This window comes from Naegleria gruberi (genome assembly GCF_000004985.1).
Source record: "Naegleria gruberi genomic scaffold NAEGRscaffold_11, whole genome shotgun sequence".
NCBI classification, from domain to species: domain Eukaryota; phylum Heterolobosea; class Eutetramitea; order Acrasida; family Naegleriidae; genus Naegleria; species Naegleria gruberi.
Window position 1 is genome coordinate 302,896 of NW_003163316.1, and position 22,279 is coordinate 325,174.

At 33.5% G+C, this 22,279-nt stretch overlaps 10 protein-coding genes across 10 annotated transcripts; 6 read left to right on the forward strand and 4 right to left on the reverse strand.

The window, feature by feature from the left end:
* Positions 1 to 105: 105 nt before the first annotated feature.
* NAEGRDRAFT_56069 (gamma-tubulin) lies at positions 106 to 1,563 on the forward strand. The gene is made up of 2 exons (XM_002679926.1): positions 106 to 178; positions 226 to 1,563. Exons 1-2 carry the CDS (start codon positions 114 to 116, stop codon positions 1,487 to 1,489), a joined length of 1,329 nt encoding a protein of 442 aa, XP_002679972.1. The 5' UTR covers positions 106 to 113; the 3' UTR covers positions 1,490 to 1,563.
* An 11-nt stretch (positions 1,564 to 1,574) lies between these two features.
* Positions 1,575 to 2,069, reverse strand: NAEGRDRAFT_47253 (uncharacterized protein; the record flags this gene model as incomplete). The annotated part of the gene is made up of 1 exon (XM_002680049.1): positions 1,575 to 2,069. The coding sequence occupies one exon, from the start codon at positions 2,067 to 2,069 to the stop codon at positions 1,575 to 1,577; it is 495 nt and encodes a 164-aa protein (XP_002680095.1).
* Positions 2,070 to 2,150: 81 nt separating this feature from the next.
* Positions 2,151 to 2,678, forward strand: NAEGRDRAFT_44393 (uncharacterized protein; the record flags this gene model as incomplete). Its single annotated transcript, XM_002679927.1, has 1 exon — positions 2,151 to 2,678. The coding sequence occupies one exon, from the start codon at positions 2,151 to 2,153 to the stop codon at positions 2,676 to 2,678; it is 528 nt and encodes a 175-aa protein (XP_002679973.1).
* Positions 2,679 to 2,789: 111 nt separating this feature from the next.
* NAEGRDRAFT_64746 (uncharacterized protein) lies at positions 2,790 to 3,936 on the reverse strand (the record flags this gene model as incomplete). The annotated part of the gene is made up of 2 exons (XM_002680050.1): positions 2,790 to 3,388; positions 3,468 to 3,936. The coding sequence occupies 2 exons, from the start codon at positions 3,934 to 3,936 to the stop codon at positions 2,790 to 2,792; spliced, it is 1,068 nt and encodes a 355-aa protein (XP_002680096.1).
* Positions 3,937 to 4,993: 1,057 nt separating this feature from the next.
* On the forward strand, positions 4,994 to 5,599 carry NAEGRDRAFT_1946 (uncharacterized protein; the record flags this gene model as incomplete). Its single annotated transcript, XM_002679928.1, has 1 exon — positions 4,994 to 5,599. A coding segment is annotated over one exon (606 nt), but the record flags the coding sequence as incomplete, so codon positions are not given.
* Positions 5,600 to 5,803: 204 nt separating this feature from the next.
* On the forward strand, positions 5,804 to 8,425 carry NAEGRDRAFT_64748 (uncharacterized protein; the record flags this gene model as incomplete). The annotated part of the gene is made up of 3 exons (XM_002679929.1): positions 5,804 to 5,990; positions 6,040 to 6,304; positions 6,349 to 8,425. The coding sequence occupies 3 exons, from the start codon at positions 5,804 to 5,806 to the stop codon at positions 8,423 to 8,425; spliced, it is 2,529 nt and encodes an 842-aa protein (XP_002679975.1).
* Positions 8,426 to 8,592: 167 nt separating this feature from the next.
* On the forward strand, positions 8,593 to 13,219 carry NAEGRDRAFT_47257 (uncharacterized protein; the record flags this gene model as incomplete). Its single annotated transcript, XM_002679930.1, has 3 exons — positions 8,593 to 9,177; positions 10,722 to 11,633; positions 11,918 to 13,219. The coding sequence occupies 3 exons, from the start codon at positions 8,593 to 8,595 to the stop codon at positions 13,217 to 13,219; spliced, it is 2,799 nt and encodes a 932-aa protein (XP_002679976.1).
* Positions 13,220 to 13,392: 173 nt separating this feature from the next.
* Positions 13,393 to 15,593, reverse strand: NAEGRDRAFT_64751 (uncharacterized protein; the record flags this gene model as incomplete). Its single annotated transcript, XM_002680051.1, has 2 exons — positions 13,393 to 13,423; positions 13,642 to 15,593. The coding sequence occupies 2 exons, from the start codon at positions 15,591 to 15,593 to the stop codon at positions 13,393 to 13,395; spliced, it is 1,983 nt and encodes a 660-aa protein (XP_002680097.1).
* A 187-nt stretch (positions 15,594 to 15,780) lies between these two features.
* NAEGRDRAFT_77293 (WD40 repeat domain-containing protein) lies at positions 15,781 to 17,502 on the forward strand. The gene is made up of 2 exons (XM_002679931.1): positions 15,781 to 16,135; positions 16,187 to 17,502. Exons 1-2 carry the CDS (start codon positions 15,783 to 15,785, stop codon positions 17,487 to 17,489), a joined length of 1,656 nt encoding a protein of 551 aa, XP_002679977.1. The 5' UTR covers positions 15,781 to 15,782; the 3' UTR covers positions 17,490 to 17,502.
* A 48-nt stretch (positions 17,503 to 17,550) lies between these two features.
* Positions 17,551 to 22,259, reverse strand: NAEGRDRAFT_64753 (uncharacterized protein; the record flags this gene model as incomplete). Its single annotated transcript, XM_002680052.1, has 2 exons — positions 17,551 to 18,575; positions 18,614 to 22,259. 2 exons carry the CDS (start codon positions 22,257 to 22,259, stop codon positions 17,551 to 17,553), a joined length of 4,671 nt encoding a protein of 1,556 aa, XP_002680098.1.
* Between the last annotated feature and the right edge of the window lie 20 nt (positions 22,260 to 22,279).

Below are 22,279 nucleotides of genomic sequence, written 5' to 3' on the forward strand. Positions count from 1 at the left end.
ATGTTTAATTAAAAGAATATAATATTTTAAATTTAATATTGAATCAGTTTGCAATACAAAACAATGCACTTTCCCGCCCAATTAGATTTAAAAATAATACACTACACAAAAAAATGCCAAGAGAAATAATAACACTTCAAGCTGGCCAATGCGGCAATCAGATTGGAACAGAATTTTGGTAAGTGAAAATGTGATAACAAAAAATAAAGTAACATAATTTTGTAGGAAGCGATTGTGTTTGGAACATGGTATCGGAAGTGAAGGTGTTTTGGAAGATTTTGCAGTACAAGGAGCTGGAGATCGAAAGGATGTTTTTTTCTATCAGGCTGATGATGAACATTATATTCCACGTTCAGTTATTGTTGATTTGGAACCTCGTGTTATTGAGGGTATTAAAAAGAGTCATAGAAATTTATTCAATCCAGAAAATATTTACATGCCAGGTGATGGTTCAGGTGCTGGAAACAATTGGGCTAATGGATTTCAATCAGCTGAAAAATATCATGAAGAATTAATGGATATAATAGATAGAGAAGCAGATAATAGTGATTCTATGGAAGGTTTTGTTCTTCTTCACAGTATTGCTGGTGGTACAGGTAGTGGTTTAGGATCTTACTTGTTGGAGAAACTGAACGATAGATATCCAAAGAAATTAATTCAAACCTATTCCGTATTTCCATCATATGAGGCTGCGAGTGACGTTGTTGTTCAATCTTACAATTCAATGTTGGCCCTTAAAAGATTAATTCTCAATGCAGACTCTGTTGTTGTGCTGGACAATACTGCCCTCAACCAAATTGCTACCGAAAGACTTAAAATTCCAAATCCTAGTGTTGATAATATCAATAGTTTGGTTTCCACAATTATGGCTGCTACAACTACAACTTTGAGGTATCCTGGATATATGAATAATGATTTAGTGGGTCTGATTGCTTCTCTTGTGCCAACACCAAGATGCCACTTTTTAATGACAAGTTACACTCCACTCAGTGTTGTAGATAATCAAGCTAAAATTCAAAAAACCAGTGTTTTGGATGTGATGAGAAGATTATTGAATCCAAAAAATATTATGGTGAGCTCGAATATTAAGAAAGGATGTTATGTCTCCATACTCAATATTATACAGGGTGAAGTTGACCCAACTCAAGTACACAAATCACTTAGTTTAATTCGTAAGAAAAATTTGGCAAACTTTATTCCATGGGGTCCTTCTTCGATACAAGTTGTACTCAGTAAGAGATCTCCATATGTACAAACACAAAATCGTGTCAGTGGTTTGATGATGGCAAATCACACATCATTGGGCAGCTTATGTCAAACAATTCTCAAAAACTTTTTGGTACAATATAAGAGTAAGGCTTTCACACAAAAATATATGGAAGCATTTGATAGTAATGATGAGTTTGAGGATTCTAAAGAAGTTGTTTCAAGTCTAATTGAAGAATACAAACAATCAGAGAGTGAAAATTATCTTTCAATGCAACAATAATTTATTTGTAATATACACAGAGTTTAGAAACAACAGTCACAACTAATTCAAAATTTTGAATAAAAATATAATTGAAAAAAAACACTTACTCGAATGGACACAGGTCAGTATTTCCTCCTCTTCCAATTTTAAGCTCATCAGCTTGATAAACAATCAAACCATCAATTGTCTTTTTTCCTTGTCTCTTATTTTGACTTGCAAAATCTTCATTACTTTCGAAAAGGTCATCTGCTGAAGTACTAGATGAAGCAGCAGCTTGTTTGGCCTCTTCTTTCTTTTTCAATTTTTCAATTTTTCTATTCTCCTTAATTTCAGTCTTTACATTTTCAAAAATATCATCAATTTTCTCCACCTTTTTCTTTTCTACATTTTCCGATTTCTTTTCTACTTTCTTTTCTTGTTTTTCCGATACTTTCTTTGAATTGTTATTATTTGTTTTTTGAGTATTTATAGTCTCCTTCAATTTTTCCTTCTTCTTTTTATCGGTTGCATTTGCTGCAATCGGATTAGTTTGCATCTTCTTTTGTTTTTCCACCTTTTTAATTTTATCCAATAGTCCACCTTTCTTGTTGTTAGCCATTTTTTTTCAATTCAATTTTGAATGTTCGTTTTAGTAATAATAATTGAAGTTGTTACAAGAAAACAATCAAACTTAAAAAAAATGTCTGTTACACTGCAAACCAATCTCGGAAATATTAAAATTGAATTATTCTGTGAGCAGTGCCCAAAAACTTGTAAAAACTTTTTAGCATTGTGTGCTTCTGGATATTATAATAATTCAATTTTTCATCGTAATGTTCCGAAATTTATTATTCAAGGAGGTGATCCAGAAGGAACAGGAAAGGGAGGAAAATCAATTTATGGCAAATTCTTTGAAGATGAATTTAGTGAAGAATTAATACATGGAGATAGAGGATTTGTAGGAATGGCCAACCGATCAAAGCCTAATACAAATTCTAGTCAATTTTATTTTACATACGAACCACAACCACAACTCAACAATCAGTGTACAGTTTTTGGGAAGATTATTGATGGACTAAAAGTTTTGGATAAGATGGAAGCTATTCCTGTGGATGGTAAATATAAACCTGTTCAGGAAATTAAAATTCTTGATGTACATATTCATTCGAATCCGATTGCAGTTTTTAGTGATATTGTGGATAATGGAAAAGTCAATAATAACAAGTAAATTATATTTGTGGAAATACTGTATTATTCGATAACATGTAGACAACAAATAGATCTGTAAATAATTAACAGTGCTCTAGAAGAAAAACATCAAGTTTCCTAGGAAAATAAATTATTCATCTTGTTGTTCTGCCAAGTATGAGTACATGTATTTGTAATTCTTATCTTCAGTGTAGGAGGCATATTGATTTTCCTTAGAAATCAAAGGTAGATCAACACTATGGTAGAGGACTGCAGAATTTTTAGTGTTATATCCAACATCAAAATTACTCCACAATAAGGCCTTTCGTTCTTCTTCACTTCTTCTAAAGTATTCTCTCACAGAATCTCTGATTACTGATTGTACATAGTTGAGTGGAGCCAACTTGTAATAGTCCTCCAAGTTAACCCATTTGCACCTACTGAGCTCTCTCTCATCCATTGTAATCTTTCTACTCTTGGCTTTCAATAAACACAAAAAGTAAAAATCAGATTTTCCAAATCTAAAGCCAAACATGTGACGGAAACCAAATATGCCAACAAACTCAGCCTTTACTCCAGTTTCTTCAAAAACTTCTCTGATAGCACCATCTCCGATATGTTCATCTGGATTATCAACACTTCCACCTGGTACTTTCCAATGATAATCATCTGTAGCTCCTTTTGGCTTTCTCATTTGGTGTCTTTCACAACAGAGCAAAATTTGATTTTTGGCAAAGTCAATAACAATACCTCCTGAGATTATTTTCAACATTAAAATTTCAATAATAAATGATTTAAATAATGAATATATGAAGAAATGAAAACATACCTGCACCAACATAGTGTTGACAATATCTTGGAATTTTGTTTGTGTCAACTGGGTTGTATACATCAGGCAACCATCTTGTCAACATGAGCAAGTCTCCATCAGTGTGATGAAGTTTAAATTCGAATTTTTTCAATAATATTGGAATATATTCGGAATAATCTGTATGAACATAAACCCAAACACCTCTTCTCTTCTTATGAATCCAATATTGAATTGAATTTTTCATCAACTCTTCAAAATTATCAATTACCGCATCAAGTGTAACATTCACTCCTGAATATCTATCCCAATTACCATTCACTATTTCTAGAGATTGTTCATTGTTTTCTTCTTTAATTTTGACAGTTTCAATTCGGAAGGAAAATTTAGGTCTATTATCACCTTCACCACATGTTGTTGCTATTGTAATAGAGGTGCTATTGTTAATTTCACTGTGGGAAGCAGTGGTAGGGTTATTGTTTGCAATCATTTTTTTGATCTTATTGCTTCTAGAATAATAATAGATGGCAACACCTAAAGACTCAGTTCAGAATTGAATTATTCTTCACATTCCCAGAGAGAATGAGAAGAAAATAGAATTTTGAACAAGAGTGAAAAATTGTTCATTTGAGAAATGAGAAAATCAGAGAATCCAATTTCGCAATACGAAAGTAGAATACATAGAATAAAACTGTAGATGATTAATTACAATTACAATGAAGATTTAAGACAATATTATTATTAAAATTATTTAAAGAAAAATGAACAATATCACATCATCATCAACCTATTCGGGAAGACGATTAGTTGGATTAATTTCAATCCTCAAGACAACAAGGTTTTTCCGATCATCATCAACACCATTATCATCCTCCAAAACAATAATAGGAATAAATCAAAATTATCATACATTTGAATTTAAATTAAATACGACCTATGGCCAACAACAACAATATAATTATCATACCTCTGTAATTCATAATTTGACCAATGATGCCAATAGTATGAAACGATATTTGGCAAAGAAGAAGACAAGTGTGGAGGCCTTGATCGCATCTAGCAAAATAACAGACGCTCTGAAATTATTCTATGAATCATCATCACCAAAACGTAGAGATGCAGAGCGTTTGATACTTTCCGAAAGTTTATCCTTTGAAGAGATCTTGGCTGTCTATTATCATATTAAACAGAAATGTGGAATTGATGAGAAGATTATTGCTGCCATGTTAAGTGTCGGTAAAGACAGAAAGTATCCTGAGAGGGACAAAATTCTCGATGATATATATGATTATATCATGTCTCTCCCATTAGGAGAGAAGAATAGTATGAATGCATTCAAATGGAATACTATTCTTTTTCAATTTAGTGATGAATCTTCAATCTTCAATACTCAGAGAGCTTTGAATTTATTGAATAGATCGGATGAATTTGGAGCTACTCCATCAAAATATGTTATTGGACGCTTACTTCTTGCTTGTACCAATAGTGAAATGTACAAGTCAGTTATTGATATATTTTCCAAATTGGAAAAGTATCACATTAAGCCAGATATTATTCATTACCATTATTATATCAAAGCATTGGCCAAGATGAAATATGTAAGCCTTGCCTTGGATACTGTTAAAAAGATGGAATCTCTAAACCTCAAACCAGATGGTTTTATTTACTCTACTCTCATATCAATGTGTGGAGAGATGAAACAAATAGATATCGGAAAGCAACTTCACAAAACTGTAAAGGAGAAGGGATTGTCTAATATTTACATCAACACCTCACTCATACACATGTATTGTGGATTTGGTATGCTTGATGAAGCTTCTGAAATATTTTACAATCTGGAGAAGAAGGATCTTGCAGCTTGGAATGCCATTATTCATGGCTATGGAACAAATAATCAACCTCAGAGATCCCTTGAGCTCTTCCAAGAAATGCAAGAGCTCAAAGTTGCACCAGACAATCAAACATTTGTTTGTCTCTTGGATGCATGTAGTGTTGGAGGACTTTTAGTTGAAGGTTTCCAAATGTTTAGATCTATGGAAAGAGAATACCATATTATACCCGACATTAGACATTATGGTTGCATGATAAAACTACTGCTACATGAAAATGAGTATCATTTGTGCTTGCAACTTTTCAAAGAAATGAAGAGTAAAAAGATTGAGACCGATCAAACCATTCAAAAGTTAGTTTTAAAGAAGATGCAAGATGATCCAGAAGCCGAAGAATTGCTTGCTTTTATGGATTCTGCAGAAAATTTTCACAAGGGAGAAGCATAGGGTGTATTTAAATTTATTAAGGCGAAGCTGTAATAATCCCGATTACAGTTGTTATTAATTATATAAATAATACAAGAAAAAATGTCCTCAAAACCTATATTACTCACCATCAAGGTTCTTGGAGGAGAGTCTGTAAAAAAGATTGCCATCAACCCTGATGAAACTGTACAACAATTATTTGACAAACTTTGCGAAAAGTTAAATATTACTGAAACGAAGTATTTTGGAATTTGCGAACAAATCTTTGATGATCTTAACGCACCTCTTGGTAAGTGTTTGATTTGATGGATCTAAAGACTGTACTAACACAACATTAGATCGTTTCTTGGACTTTGAAAAGACTGTGGAGGCTGAAGGAGTAACTGAATTATCAGAGCTTAAATTTCAGGTTAAACATATCAAAAGACCTAAAGCATTCTCAGATCCTATTGCTGAGGAGTTATTCTTCAAGCAAATTCAATCTAATATTGTAAATGAAGTATATCCATGCCCTGAAAAACTTGCAGTACTTCTTGCATCACTCACTGTACAAATACTATTCGGTAATCATAATGCTAGTAAGCACCGAGTTGGTTACTTGAAGTAAGTACCTTTTTATTTAATTGGATCTTCTAATTTTAGTATAGTAAGGTGGGATTGAACGTTTTTCTCCCTAGAACAGTCTCAAGGCATGATTATGCTTACTGGCAAGAACGTTTATTCAACTTGCACACATTACATGACGGTCTCACAAAGAGAGAAGCCATGAGAAAATATATTGACACAGCCTCAACAATACCTTATTTCGGAATGTCCTTCTTTGAAGTTAAGGATGATGGAAGTACAGAATTACTTCTTGGAGTGTCTGAGGATGGAGTCTTTTTCTTCAATTCACAAAATTTAAAGCTTGTACACTCAGTCCCATTCGAAATTATCTCTTCCTGGCAAATAACTGATGATGGAGTTGATGTATCTTTTGAAGAAAAAGAAGAAAGCCACACTATTTCAATTGTAACAACACCACTCAAACAACAAATGATTCTTTCATTGATTGATGAATATTATGCACTCTTGCCAGAGAGTTATAAGAGCGATCAAAAGAAGCCAAACAATTCTAAGCCATTCTTGTTGAATGATTCTAAGATGTATTTAGATCCTGTACAAAGGGTTTTCCTAGGTAGATTTGGAAGTAGATTAGAGTATCTCAAGGGATATTATATGGAATGTTGTGCTTTGGGAAAGGAAGTTCCTGTCAGAAAATTCTGCCATGCCATTGACAAAATAATAGATCAAGAACAGGTTTACAAAGATGTTGATCTCTCCAAGTCAAGTATTACTGATAGTAATGTCACCATTTTTACAAAGTCATTCCTAAAGGCTTTAGAATACAAGCCAGAAAAGAGTTTCCCATGGAAAGAGAATGTTGATATTGAAACAATCAATATGGAAGGAAACAATATTAAGAATGGTCTTTCATGTGTTTTAGACTTGTTGAGACAATTAAAGAAACTCAAGAGTTTTAACCTTTCTGGATCCCCAATTGGGGATGATGGAACTGTTGATCTCTCACAATCTTTAACAGTTGCTTCCGATATTAGATCTCTTAGTTTAAATGATTGCCGTATTGGAAATAAGGGTTTACAATCATTATTTGAAACCCTCAAGTGGAAAAAGAATCTTACTGTCCTAGATATTGGAAGAAATGATTTCAATGGGCAACACATGTTAGATTTTGGAAAGTTTTTGGAAGGCAATTTATCTATTGTTGAATTGAATCTTTCCAACAATGCCAGTATTGATCAAAAAGGTCTCGAAACCTTATTAAAGTCTTTGGAAAATAACAAGAGATTGCAAATTTTGGATTTGAGTGGTATCAATATTGGACCAAAGGGAGGAGTCAAAGTAGCAGGACTTTTAGAGGTTAATCATAATATTAAATCTCTCACGCTAAGAGATACTAAGATTGGAACAGATGCCTTCTTGAAAATTGGAAGAGCCTGTAGAACAAATTTTATAATTGAAAGCCTCGATCTAGGAAACAATCAAATTGGTAAAGGGGCAGACAAACCAACTGCTAAGGAAGCTTGTTTATTCTTAACTCAACCAAATACTGGTATTAAGAAATTAATTCTTGATGACAATCAATTAGACTATGGATTTGGTGAGATGATTTCAGAGTGTTTGATAAACAACAAGACGCTTGAATATCTCAATATTTCAGGAAATAACATTACTAAGAATGGATCCATTCATGAAAACTGGGGAGAGTCTATTAGAAAGTGTCAAATTAAGCACCTCAATTTTTCAAGATGCTCCCTCAAATCTGCAGCATATTTGGATATTCTTTCATCAGCTTCTTATAATCAAGGTGTTCAAGAGTTGATTTTATCTGAAAATGAGCCTAGGGAAGGTCTAAAAGGTGTGGAAGCCTTCTTGGCTAAATCACAAGTCAAACTTCTCGATTTGAGAAAAGTCAAAATGAATGATAATGTTTTCAACAAGATTGGACTTGCACTTCAGGGTAATTCCTGTTTAGAAACTTTGGATGTCTCTGAGAATGAAATTACCAAAGATGGAGCATTGGATTTCCTCAATAACTTCTCCAACAAGAATTCTACACTTAAAACTCTAGTATTGAAATTTAATCCAATCCCAGAATCTGAAAGAGCCAATGTTGCTAAAGCCATTCTCGATCAAACTTGTATTGAAAATGTTACCTTGTAACTTGTTAAATAAAAACTTAAGCGAACTGGCGTTTTCCACCACCAAATTAATAACAAACCAACGACGCACCGCCTCTATTTTAAAAAATTCAAAAAAATCTATTAAAAATACCTCATCACCAAAACTTCGTCATCATCAAGTAAATTAATTGCAGAATTTTATTAGCAATGAAGTTTGGCAAAAGGTTACGTGATGAACAATGTCCCGAGTGGAGATTGTCCTATATGGACTACAAGGGATCTAAAAAATTAATTAAAAGAATTCAAACTAAATTGGAGGAGAGATATCATATTGACTTGCAAATGATTTTAAACGAAGTACCTCCGAGTGAAATTGGTGTACCCACCGATTACTTGGACAAGGAATTAACATCATTTGCCGATGAAATGTTTTATGCTGCTACTGGTTCCAATGTAGAGGAAAAGTCAGAAAATAATTTTATTAATTATTTGGAGGAGCACGGATTGGGAGGAATGTATTTACAAATTGTGCCAAAAGAAACTTGCCAATTTTTCAACAAACTTGAAAAGGAATTAGATAAGGTAAACAAATTTTATCTTCAAACTGAAAGAAAATTTTGTGTTAGACATGCCGAATTAATGATGCAATTGAGTGTGGGTTTAACAGAACCATTATCCAAAAATGACAAACAAAAAGTAAGAAGTGCATTCCAAGAGCATTATAGAGCCCTTCTTTTATTAATGAATTTTAGAACTCTTAATTTTCAAGGCTTTTCCAACATTTTGAAAAAGGTAAGCTTTGTTTCAATTGTTTCAATTCTTGACATAAAACTAGTTGGACAAGTACACTAAAAGTAAGACTAAGACTAAATTGATGAAGAGAGTTAGAGATTCATATTTCTACTCATCCAAAGTTTTGGATTATATGATGTCACAAATCGAGTATAAGTGTTCTGTATATATGTTTAAAGGAGATAGAAAGAAAGCTAAAGACTTTTTAAGACTTCCTCAAACTTTAGAAAAGCAAACATCACCATTTCGTTCAGGTATTTCTGTTGGAGCTGGTATTGTTTTATCAATAGCATTTGTTTTGACCTATGTGTTTTTATATCCTAGAAATGATCCTCCCTCTTTTTCTGATGCCACCATGTATGTGTATAGATTAACTCTAGTGCCTATCATTTTAGCAGTATTGGTTGGTGTGAACCTTCAAATTTGGCAAAAAGCCCGTATTAATTATGTTTTCATTTTTAGATTCGACCCAAGAGATCACTTGAGTGTTTCTCAATATATTGAAGTAAGTTTTTACTTTCGTTGATTCTCACCACTTTAAAAGATGACTATGTTTATGTATAATATTACCATGGGAAGCTTACTAATTTACATGTACTCCATTATTACAAACACCTTTTATGAGTATGCCTATCTTCACCCAATATTTTTATTTATTTTCCTGTTTATTTATATTTGCTTCCCATACAAATGGTTTTATGGCCATAGTAGATTGTGGCTTTTCAGAATTATACTGAGGTTGTTAATGGCTCCATTCAGAAAAGTAGAATTTGCAGACTTTTGGTTTGCGGATCAATTGACTTCCCTTTCAGATTTTCTTTTTGAAATTCAATTCGTTTATTGCGTTTATCCATCACTTTTTGTTGACAAGATTGATAGTTTTTGTTCAGATACTAGATCTTTAGGTATTCCAATTTTGAACATTTTACCAAACTATATTCGTTTAATGCAATGTTTGAGACGTTACAGAGACAGCAAAAAACCTCACCCACACATTACCAATGCATTCAAATATTTATCGAGTATTATTGCTACCATTATTGCCTTTTTAGATAAGAATATTGTTGCACGTACGTTTTTAATTTTCAACATTTTTATTCATTTTAATTGAACAATAGCAACACTACCTGGAAGTGATTGGAATTATATGAGAACTACATGGATTGTTGCTAATCTTATTAGCTCATTCTTCAAATTGATTTGGGATTTGAAAATGGATTGGTCCTTACTACAATTCGAAAAGGACTCTGAACATAAGCTTTTGAGAAAGGAGCTTTTCTTCAGCCCATATTTCTACTATTTTTCAATTGTTACAAATATTTTAGCCAGATTCTTTTGGATTGTTGTTCTTTTATTGAAACAATTCTATAGCAAATATCTTGGAGATCAGTGGATAGGTTTTTGTTTTGGTCTAGTAGAAATTTTGAGAAGATTCCAGTGGAATTGTATCAGATTGGAGAATGAACATTTGAACAATGTTGGAGAATTTCGTGCTACTAATGTATGTTTTTTTAATAGTTTTGAAATATTTAATATTTTAATAGGAAATTCCTTTACCATTCGAAATTTCCAGAATGATCAAGGCAAAGGAAAAGGAAATAACTAATGTAGACAGTATGTACAATTTTTTGAACATTCTTTTTCTAACTCTAATAGAATTGTTGCACTATATTTTCTTCTTCTGTAACCCTAGATCTGACGAAGACACTATCGATAAGGATATTAAGAAACTAAAGAGATTAAATCCAAGAAATTTACTCAAGACCAGTCTTTCACATGTTTCTTCCATGTTGGGAGGTGGCTTTGCAGCACTTTCAAAAGACAACCATGACACTTCAATAGAACTGCAACCGATCAAGACCCCTATAACTATTCCATCACAGCAACCAATCCAAACACCATCTCAACAAAAACAACCAACCTTGAAAAGTACCTATTCTGTCGATAGTATTCACTCTGAAGGAGATGAAATAAGAAAGTCCAATAGCGAGTTTTACAAAAATCCAAAACCTGCCTCAACCTTTGTTATTGATATTGAGGAAGAGAATTCATCCGATCAAATAGATTTAGCAAGAAGAAAGAATTCCATCCTAATAAGTGGTAATCCTATCAATATCACCTCACCAGTAACTCGCATACCTCAATTAGCTTCTCCATCCACTACTGACACGATTAATACTTCAAACGTGACTTCTACATCTTCTGCAAAGGAAGCTGCATCCAAACCAAAACTTTCCATCAGTACTGATTCGCCACGAAAGAGAGAAACTGTTCTTGTGAAAACCAAATCATTCAGAGCAAAAGAAACAGCTTCTTCTCAATCAGCACCAAAAACTAGAATTACCATTGAGGATGATGAAGTTCCACAAACACCTCATTTAACCACAATTCTTGGTCAAATCTTTTCAAATCCTGGTAGTGGAGGTGAAGAAGATAACTTGGAAACAGACAACCAGGTATAATTCAATAAAATTGTTCCTATCCTCAAGTGAATTTTTTAAAAATTAAATAAAAAATGGCTGATCCGATAGTGGTGGAACAACAAACGCAACAACAGGACAAACAAGTTGTTTTACACAATGTCCCACCATTTTCGAGAGACATCAGACTTATATTGAACAAATACATTGATTTGAATACAGTATCACTGAGGGATTTTAAAATTTTATGGAAGTCTCTCAAGTTTTCCTACATTCATGAAGGTAGACCCGATGAAGTAAATTATGAAACTTATATACAGGAAGTTTTTACAACATGTATAGGATATTTAATATTTAATCAAGAGACAAAATTATCACAGAAGGAAATTGAAGATCTCAACCTTTCGGATCAAGATGCAGATTATTATCCTTTAAATTTTAGAATTAGAGTTGGAGTTATTTATTTATTATATTTCCTGTATTGTACACAACCAAAAACTATTCAATCAGCATCTCACAAACAAAAACCAGTACAAATCAAAATATCAATTGATGCTTTTAAAGAACTTGTAAATATGATGGAACAATTTATCGAGAAGGATTTGACAGAGCCTTATATTGTGTTGAGCAGACTGAGAAGTCTTTCTGCTTTCGAATATTGTGCAATGACCTATGTTGATCCAGTAATGAGCTCTCTCAAAGATCCTAATGATAATTTGGAAGAAGAGTTGGTATCTGATGAAGTTGCCAAAATTGCCACCACAAGTCACATACCTAAATTGGCTATGGAAGAATTGAAACAAGTTGCTGTTGACTATCAAACAGTTAAAGAAGATATTGTAAAAGGAATTGAACGATCAAGTGATAATATTACTCATCAACATACAGTTATAGGACAAATATCTGTTGCTAAAAGTTTAGGGTTATGTAAATCTGAATTTGTGGACGAATTAAAAAGTCAAAGTAATAGCTTGGTAGTAACAGATGAACTAAAGATCACTCAATTTTTGGATAAGTGGGAGAATGACCCTTCAGGAAGTTCACTTATTAAAAAGAAGAGAAGGAAAAAGAGAGTTAAGAAAAAAGATGATGATACTCCAAAGGTGGTCAACCAAACAACCAAAAAACCTCCATCAAAAGTTTCCATCGAGGTCAGTAAGGCTGTCAATGATTATATTGCTACATCATTCCAACCTGGAGAAGAGGAACCTACTAAAAAGAAAAAGAAGGCTGCCCCAAAAAGAAAAAAGGATCAAGATGAAGAAAATGAGGAACCAAAGAAGAAGAAATCAAAAAAGAAGGAATCTACCGAATCATCTGAAAAAAAGACCAAGAAGAAATCAAAGAAGAAAGATGATCAAATTGTCGAGGAAGAAGCTGGAGAACCCAAGAAAAAGAAATCAAAGAAGAGGGATAATGAAGAGGAACCAAAGAAAAAGAAATCAAAAAAGAAAGCAGAAAGTGAAGACGAATCTGACCAAAAGACTAAAAAGAAAAAGTCAAAAAAGAAAGAATCTGAAAAAAAGACCAAGTCTTCTTCAAAAAAGAAGGATACAAGCAAAAAGAAGAAATCTAAAGATACTGAAGAAAATGAAGAAGCAAAAGAAACTGGTTTGGAATAATTTATTGATCAGCACTAAGTGATAATCTCAACTCTTCCAGTGCTTTTGAATACCTCATATTAGGAATGTCAGTAACTTGTTCTTTCACCACTTCTTCTAATTTAATGCAATCACGAAGAATTTGATCTTGAATAGAAGAGGTCTTGTTTGTACTACCCTTATTCTTTCTAAGTCTATCCAGAGATTGTTGGGTCTTTTTGTAATCTTCAACAATTTTAATACAATCCTGTTTGAATTTACTACATGTATCAAAAAGAACCTGTTCCAATATTTCATTCACAAGATCTTCTCTCATAGATTTTCCTTCATTTGTTTTGAATTGAGCCAAAGGCTTGAATACTTCAGTAATAAATGATGAAACTGTTGTTTTGGCACTAGCACTTGTCCAATTATAGCTAGCCTTAGAAAGACTACCAATGCACTTGTCTCTCAACAATGATTTGATCTTATCTATGAGAATTAAGAAAACTGGTGAAGCTTCCTTCTTATGGTCGAGTAATGTAATTCTGCTTTGATATGAATGTTTCACAAGTCTCAAAACTTCCTCCTGTTTTGTAAGGAAAATGGATCCATCAATGTTTGTAATTGTTGTTTCCAAATCAACTAGCTTTGAGATGAGTGAACATAAGTAACCTGGTGTGGCGCTTCCATCCTGTGATAAATTTTTACAGACTGTCAAAAGTTGAGGGATATATTGCTCCAATAACCATTTTTGGAATCTTGAAGTTGTCTGGATGTAAAGAGTTAAGAAATCTTGGGTGAGTTCAGGAAGAAAGGTTGATGAAGGGTTGAAAAGACTATTCTTCACCAAGTCTATCATCTTGTCCATAACACCCTTCAACCTAAGATCACATGCATTCTCCAGAGAGACTTCTTGTTGATTGGATTGAACTTGTTGAGAGAGGGCTGCCTCAAATTCCTTAACCGCCTGCTGTTTAACAAGTGCAAAGTAAATCTTTGTTTGCCACTTGGTTTTGATTACAGTATGTAGTGTGTAAGTGAAAAGATCCATCTCATGTCTTGAAACAAATCGTTTACAAAAGTCGTCGGTAAATTGTTTCTGTGTTAAAAACATGGTGTGAAATGTTTTGGTATTTCTGTATTCGAATAGGAATTTGCATTGATCAGAATGTAACTTGGAAATTACTGGCTGAAGTACACTGTTATTGATAAAGTTGTAACGCTTAATAAAGGTATGGAGATGATTGTCATCCTGTGATATCATGTAATCAGCCATAATGGTTGTAGTAAATGGGCTTGATCCCTCTCCAATATTATTAATTTCAAGAATAGGATCCATCACTAGTGCCAACTTGGTATTAATGGTATCGTATAGTAATGTTTTTACATTGATTTCTGGATTGTTTTTACATTGGGTAATGCACTCTTTTGTGAATATAGAGTCCAACAGTGGATTTACAATGGAAATAGCAAGTCGGTCCTCGATCAAACCAACATTTCCGAACAAGTACAGAGATTCCATACAGTCCAATATCTTTAACAATCCTACATGATATAATTCTTCTTGTTTTCCTGTTTGTCCATTTAATTTAAGGAAATACAGGAAAGATGAAGAGAGTTGACCCAAATATAAATTCTCAGCATCTTTCAATAATGCATCTACCTTTTCGTAAAATTCGAATAAAACAACCATATGTTGCTTTTCCATATTGGTATGAGTAGAAATATTCTCCTCCGATAATTCTAAAAGAGTTCCTTCTATTTGCTTGAGAGTGTTTGTACAAAATTTAAGATGATCAGCAATACTGCTGAATATGCAATCCTCGGAGCCGAAATCTGTGCTGTTGGAATCAACTTTTTCCTTCTCGCTGTTCAACTTTAGAAATATATTAAACTTCACCAATTGATAAATTTCTAATAATTTCTTTGAAATATATTCCTTTTGTGTTGCTCTTCTCTTTACAAGTAATTCCTTTTCACATTTACTCATTAAATTATGAATAAAACTTTCAAACTCCTTCATTTGTTGAATGAGTGATGGCATTGATGTAGTCACTTGATCCACAGTAATAGTATTCAACTTGCTAGAAAATTCAATAAAGGAAGAATATTCCTTGTGAATAATAGATATTGTTTCTTCCTTTAAATAATCTTTAAATTCCTGCAACTCTTCCAGTAGTGTATCCAATGAATCAACTCTCGATCTATACTCATTAACAAAATCAACAGCAGAAAATGATTGTTGTTTTAGAGCACTAGTTGGTGTTGTCAATGAAAAATCAACAGAATCAAACTCCTTGATAGGAGTTGTTGCCGATGACAATCTATGATGATCACCACTCACAAGAAATACATCCAACGGAAATGTATACTTGTTTTGCTTACTCTTTGTCATCCATAAGAAATCACTCATTTTCCACTCTTCTATTTACTAGATGATCAATTTTCCGCCTTCAATAATAAATCCACAACAAAAACAAGACTTCGTGTTCAATAATCAGTCTGATGCTGTTGCTACAATGATGGTGAGGTACAATAAAACACTCTGTAAAAAAACAAGACTTTTTTTTAAATATTTTTTAATTTTAAAAAAAATTTGATGATGAATAATTCTGCCACCTCTTCATCCAACCAACAAACATCTTCGACGAGTGCTTCGTCATCGGCAGGTACTGCTAATAGTGGAGGAGGACAGTCGGGTGGTTCTGCTGCTTCTGGTGGTTTGAATCCAACAATGATCGTGAATAATTCTGGAAATACAATTGCTTGTGGAGATTTGTTCTATGCATTCTTTAATCAACCACATCATCAACAAAATGTCAAGTCTGGATCTTCCTCAGCTTCTATGAAGCAACAACAACAATATATTCAACAATTACTTCAGGAAGATGTTGATGATTTCCAAAATCCTAGTTCCAAAATGTTCAAGAGGTTTTTATATCAAATGGTCGTAAAGTATGTATTCATAGTATTTGTGTGATTAATATTAATTATTGATGGAATTAGCCAATTAAAACATGATGGATTCCAAGGAGCAGCAAATGCTGTCTCTGAAGCTCTTTTCTTGGAACAGGACAATCAACTCTTTGAAAAGGAACCACAACGATTGAGTGAATTACTTCTTCTTGGTATGGAAAAGGAAAAGGAATTGAAATACGATATCTTTGTAGAACCATCATCCAAAAAGAATACTAAGAAGAGAAAGTCTGATTTTGCTTCACAACAAAATCATGTCATTACACTCGGAGAAAACATTCACAAGAGTGTTCCAACAACAACATCATCATCATCTTCACAAGCACAAAAGGAAGGATTATCTGCTGATGGTTTGGCTCTCAAGCATTGTAATTTTACAACCAAGTTTATTACAACTCACAAAGGAGCTGCTAGATGTGCCAAGTTTTCAAATGATGGAAGATATGTTGTCACAGGATCTTCTGACTGTTCACTCAAGTTATTGGATGTTTCTAAAATGAACTATCACCATCAAACAAAGGCAGAAGTTGAAGATTATTCAAATGCTCGACCTGTCATTAGAACTTTTTATGATCACATCATGCCAATTAATGATGTTGAATTCCACCCATATTTACCAGTTATTGTTTCAGCTGCTAAGGATAATTCCATTAAATTTTTCGACATTACAAAGCCAACTGTAAAGAAAGCTTTTCACACTATTGAGGAGTCTCATAATGTTAGAACTATTTCTATCCATCCATCTGGAAATTATTTACTTGTAGGAACAGATGATACAGTCATTAGAACTTATGATTTGACAAATAATTACAAATGTTATACATCTTCGAATACATACGACAATCACTTTAAATCACTAAATCAGGTTAGATATTCACCAGACGGTAAAATGTTTATCAGTGCAGGAAAGGATGGTGCTATCAAGATTTGGGATGGTGTAACTGGCAGATGTGTTACAACAATTCCAAAAGCTCATGGTAATTCAGTTTTCTCTGTACAATTCTCTCAAAATTCTAAATATTTCCTCTCTGGTGGATCTGATTCTATTGTAAGGATATGGGATCTTTCTACTGGTAAACAAGTGAGGTCATACGAACCACCAAAACCTCAAGAAGTCAACTATAGGGTTCAAGCTAGTTTCAATTTTAACGAAAGTGGTGTTATGTCTTCTTTCCATAATGATATTATCATTTGGGATACTAGAATGTCCAGTATTTCACACCAATTATCAGGACATATTAAACCTGTTCGATGGATAGCCTCTTCTCCAGTGATGCACTCAATCATGTCTTGCAGTGAAGATTTGAGAGCTCGTTTCTGGAATGGAGAATAAATATTGTTTTATTAAAAAACCTTCAATTATAATAAATAAATCAATTTATTAGTAGTAACATTTAAGAAAGATCAAAGGTGTTTCTTCCCAATTGTATAGATGTTTCCATTCTTAGTTTGAGAGTTTGGAGCGATGTGTAGGCAGGTAATTTCAAATAGTTGAAACATGTATTGGATGTAGGTAAGGTATTGTCTGGGTTTTGACCTGTCTTTTCGACGATAGTAATCTTCAATCCATCTATTGGAATTCTAGAACAACCGGTTACAAATTGAAGGAAGAGCTTTTGTTCTGATGCGCTCAAAGATAACAACCATTCCATTAAGAAGAGAATTGGTTCAGAATTGATGGTATAACCGTGTGAACATTGAATACAATCGAGCAAAGATTGCTTATCCTTCCATATTTCATCGCTTCCCTTGATAAAGAGTGATATTTCATCTGATGAAAAGCTCTTCAACAATTTCAAACCCCTATTCGAAATTATTTCTCTCAAACCAAATCTGATACAATTAATTTGTTCCATAACTCCCTCATTACACAAATAATTGGTCAAGCATGTCACATATTCATCAATGTTGTGAATTGTTACATCACTTGAAATTTCCTCGAGTGGTTTCAATTTGTAATTACCAAATGTGAAATCTAAGCTCAGCAAATCAATTTCAGATTTGAGCTTTTCCCATTCCTCTGAACCCTCTTGAATATTCTTCTTAATATCTGCATATTTTATAATGGAGGTGATAGAGGTGAACAGTGTAGGATTGATTGAAGAATAGTCATTCAATTGGCATGGAGAGTTTGAAATTATCATATCTATCATATTCAAGTTACATTCAAGATCCAAAAGTCTACCATCTTCAATGGCCTTACCAATCAAGGATCCCACCAGAGAGTACATGAATTGTTTCTCACCAGATAAATGTTCAAAACTATTTTCAGATACAAGCTCAGGGAAGATACCGTATGCTGTTTTTACATAATCAGAATCGTCACTGGATTGATTCATCCACAAGCAGTGTTGCTTCTTTTGTAATTCTCTTGAAAGTAAATCAAAGAAAGCCCTCGTTGGACCAAGGCCAGTTCCGACTAATGAAATAATTAGACAAAGAAAATGAAATACTTACCTTCATTTTCATATTCGAACTCCAAAATAGATTTAGAGGAGAAATTTTGTGGTTTGATTTGGGAAAGAGTTTGTTCTACTATTTTCTCTCTGTCCATAATTTTGACTTTCTCTGACTTTTTCCTGCCAATTCTAGTATCATTCGAGTCACCAACAGCTCCACACTGAGATTGAAGAATAGATGAAGGATGGAGAGTGACGCCACTCCACTTGAAGAAGAAATTTCTTCTTGTAGAAAGAGGTAGAAGGAAAGTTCCACAATGTGTTGCAATATTGTACATCCAAGATGGGAGAGTTCCACTAATCATTGCCAAAACAAGCCCAATGAAATATGAGTCCTTATTTTGTTGGATAATGAACTTGCTAGCCACTTGAAGGTTTTGGAAATTGCTTGGATCGATAATATTGTTGTTCTTTCTGTTTAGTTCGAAGAGAACCTTGAGAAGAATCAGGCAATTTGTCAATTCTTGTGAATGTGATTTCATATCTGCAGTAAATTGCTTGATCCATAGTAGTAATTTTTCGTTGAATGGACTCTTGGTTGGGTGTGTATTTTGGTGACTGTTCTCTTTCAAAAATTCCTTCAATTTGTGTGTTTTGTCAACAAATTTGTATGAAATTTCATACTCTTTGCTGAAAAGTTCCAAAATAACACTCTCCTCACACAGAGATAGCTTCTTCTCATTTAGAACTGTTTCAAAGAGAGTTAGTGAAGGCTCATCGCATAAATTCCCATCAATCGATATTTGAATCTGCTTGCCTTGAAGATCAATCTTTGAGGCTATAAAGTTCTCTATTGTCTTTATAGTAATAAGTGGCTCTGCCTTGAGGGAACCCTTCCAATCATGAGTTGAATTAGTAGGTTTAATATTCAAAACGACTCCTGATGCAAACTTTTTCACTGTAGCTTCAGTGATACTAATATCTGATATTTTGAATGAGCTTTGAGCCAGCTTATCAATGAGGGAATGTAATAACTCTACCAAATTGGACAAAACATCTCTATTCCTCACGATATACTTTTCCAAATCTTCAACACTGAAATCAAATGCAGAGATCAATGCATTAGTAAAGCTAGTCACAAAATTGGATTGCTCAAATGAGTATGATGAAATGGTTGATTGGTTAAGTATGTTGGCTAGTTCCTGCATAATTTCGCTATCAATTAAATTCTTTTTCAAAGAGGAACAAATAGAGTGGAGCTTATTTTCCTCCTCTGAGGTATGATTGTAGTGAAGCTTGTCAGAGAAATAGTTATCTAAAATTGCCTGAGAGTTTGATTGGATAAGCCTACTAATTGAAGTTTCAATAGGCTCTGATTGAGAATCTTTGGAAGAGTTAATCAATTCAGTGAGTGTACTTATAACTCCCTCTCTTAGAATAATCTTTTTAACAGAGTCAAAACCACTATCAAGCTTGAGCAGAGAATGAATAATATGCAAGCAATTGGTAATTACAATAGAATCAAGTCTTGTAGCGTTTGAAAACTCTTGAGCAGACATGGTGAGATACATTGGTGAGCTATCTGTATCTTCGGAGGAACCTGCAGAGGAGGTATCATCTACATCCATCTTGTGGTGAGAGTATTGATTGAGGGTTTTGATCGCATATTTGGCAAGTATTTGTACACTTCTGGTTGGGATCTTGGAGGAGGATTTTTGATGGCTATTTACAAAACTATTCAAAATTTTACAAATAATGTTAAGGCAATCTTTTCTATAAAACTCATTAGTAGAAAGGGCAATAAGAGGCTCTAATAATTCTTCCAAAGCATATTCAGAAATAAGCTTTTTGTTTTCTGTATCAAGTTTTGAGAAGGTGTTAAGTTTGATGAATTTATCCTTGCTCTTTGTGAGAGTTGGTTTCGTACTGGAGGATTTACTTCTGCTACCTATAACAGATTGAGGTGTTGTTGGTGTTGTGGGTGTTGATTCGTTTGGTTTTTGTTTTTTGAAAAATCTTGTAAAGAAACCCTCCTTTTTGGTTGGAGATTCTGGTGTTTTAGAGGTTGGGCTCTCCTTACCATGTGCAGATTCACTACTAGTAGTAGTGGAGCCACCAATTAACATGCAAACATCTCTCGAGAAGGAACAAGGAATTGGATCTCTCTTGATATTTCTCATAAGGTTGGTACTACTGTATTGTTTGAGTTCTAATAGGTCAATCTTGTAAGCTCTACCTGCAATGTAAATGGTAAATTGACTATCTACATGTCCCTCACGATAATACTTTTCAAGTTCTGCGTTAGCTGTCTCGTCATATTCATTCAAATTGTGATAATCATCCTCCCAATAATATTTAGTAGCACCATAAATATATTGTGCAATTACTTTGGAATCATCAACTTCTGGGAACAAATTACTCAAGAAGTATAATATAGAATCCTGCAATAGATTGAAACTTTCCATTACTTTCTCATTATTACCAGAAATTACATAATCTTGTTGTTGAGGATCTATCCACTTTTTGAGTGAGAGGAATAAACTTCTTCCAGAGTGGTTTGGATTTACCATTTCATTCAAAACTTTTGGAGAAGCATCTGAGTACAAATGCAAAGTACTGACGATATATCTTGATATAGTGGCAGATGCATGAGAAATAGTATCTGTAGCTTCACTCAATTTTTCCAGCATTTGAGTTAACATGGATGTATTCGCAACTTGTGAAGCTACAGTTTCAATAATTGAAGAGTTGGATTTGCTTTCTTTTGATTTTTTAGACTTGAGAGTGCCTTTTTGAAATCTACTTCTCTCAATAATATAAGCAAAAGTGTCACAAATGATTTTAAATGTTTGTAGTGACTGTCTTGTTGAATTTACATCACCTGAAGCATTTGAAAGAATGCTATGGCTTGTTACAATATTAATTTGACGAATTAATGCATCAAGAGCGCCTGCTTGCTCAATAAAAGTGGAAAAATCTTCCTTCACTCTCATCTTTCTAAACAAGTTACAAATAGTTTTCAAAGCAGATTGTTTGATTCTGGATGAAAACATTGGACTATCCAGACAATTCAATAAAATACCAATAAAACCTGCTTCACTGCTTCCACTTGCGTTTTCATGATCATCATTATCGTTTGATGAAACAGTATTAAATAGAGCAGTTGGTTCTTCAATACTTATCTTGTCAAAACATTTCAAAATTTCTTCCAGCATACTTTCATTTACAAATTCTCCAAATAAATCTGTTGCACGTAAACTATTCGAATGCTCCTCTTCATCCTTTTTCGATGATTTTGAAAATTGTTTTAACAATTCTAACAATGATTCTATTGGGTGATATGAAAGCACAGTCGGAACGCTTCTTGGAACCATCTCAAGAACAATACCAAGAGCTCTAAGAATTAAAGTTACAATTTCCCTGGTTTGATTCCATCCATTTTGAATTTCGGAAACATCTGATGATCCTTCAGAGAGTTGACTTTCTAAACTTTTAACTGATGTTACCTTTTCCTTTAGGAGAGGGATGAGAACTGATGACCAACCATAAACATCAAATCCTTGAATAAAATCCTCCATACCAATACACAGGAAGGTACACAATTCATTGAGTGAATTTATCTTCTCCTGATCAGTAGAGAGGTTTTGAAAATCACTAGAACTCAAACTCATAGATCCGAAACCTTCATCATAGTCTTCGTACATTTTTTTTTAAAGTTGAAGAA

Excerpts from the sequence above, each read along its gene's own strand:
- NAEGRDRAFT_77293 (XM_002679931.1), top strand. The coding sequence starts at position 15,783 with ATGAATAATTCTGCCACCTCTTCATCCAACCAACAAACATCTTCGACG. Across the intron at positions 16,136-16,186 it reads TTATATCAAATGGTCGTAAA|CCAATTAAAACATGATGGAT; the intron begins GTATGTATTCAT and ends TGATGGAATTAG.
- NAEGRDRAFT_56069 (XM_002679926.1), top strand. The coding sequence starts at position 114 with ATGCCAAGAGAAATAATAACACTTCAAGCTGGCCAATGCGGCAATCAG. Across the intron at positions 179-225 it reads CAGATTGGAACAGAATTTTG|GAAGCGATTGTGTTTGGAAC; the intron begins GTAAGTGAAAAT and ends ATAATTTTGTAG.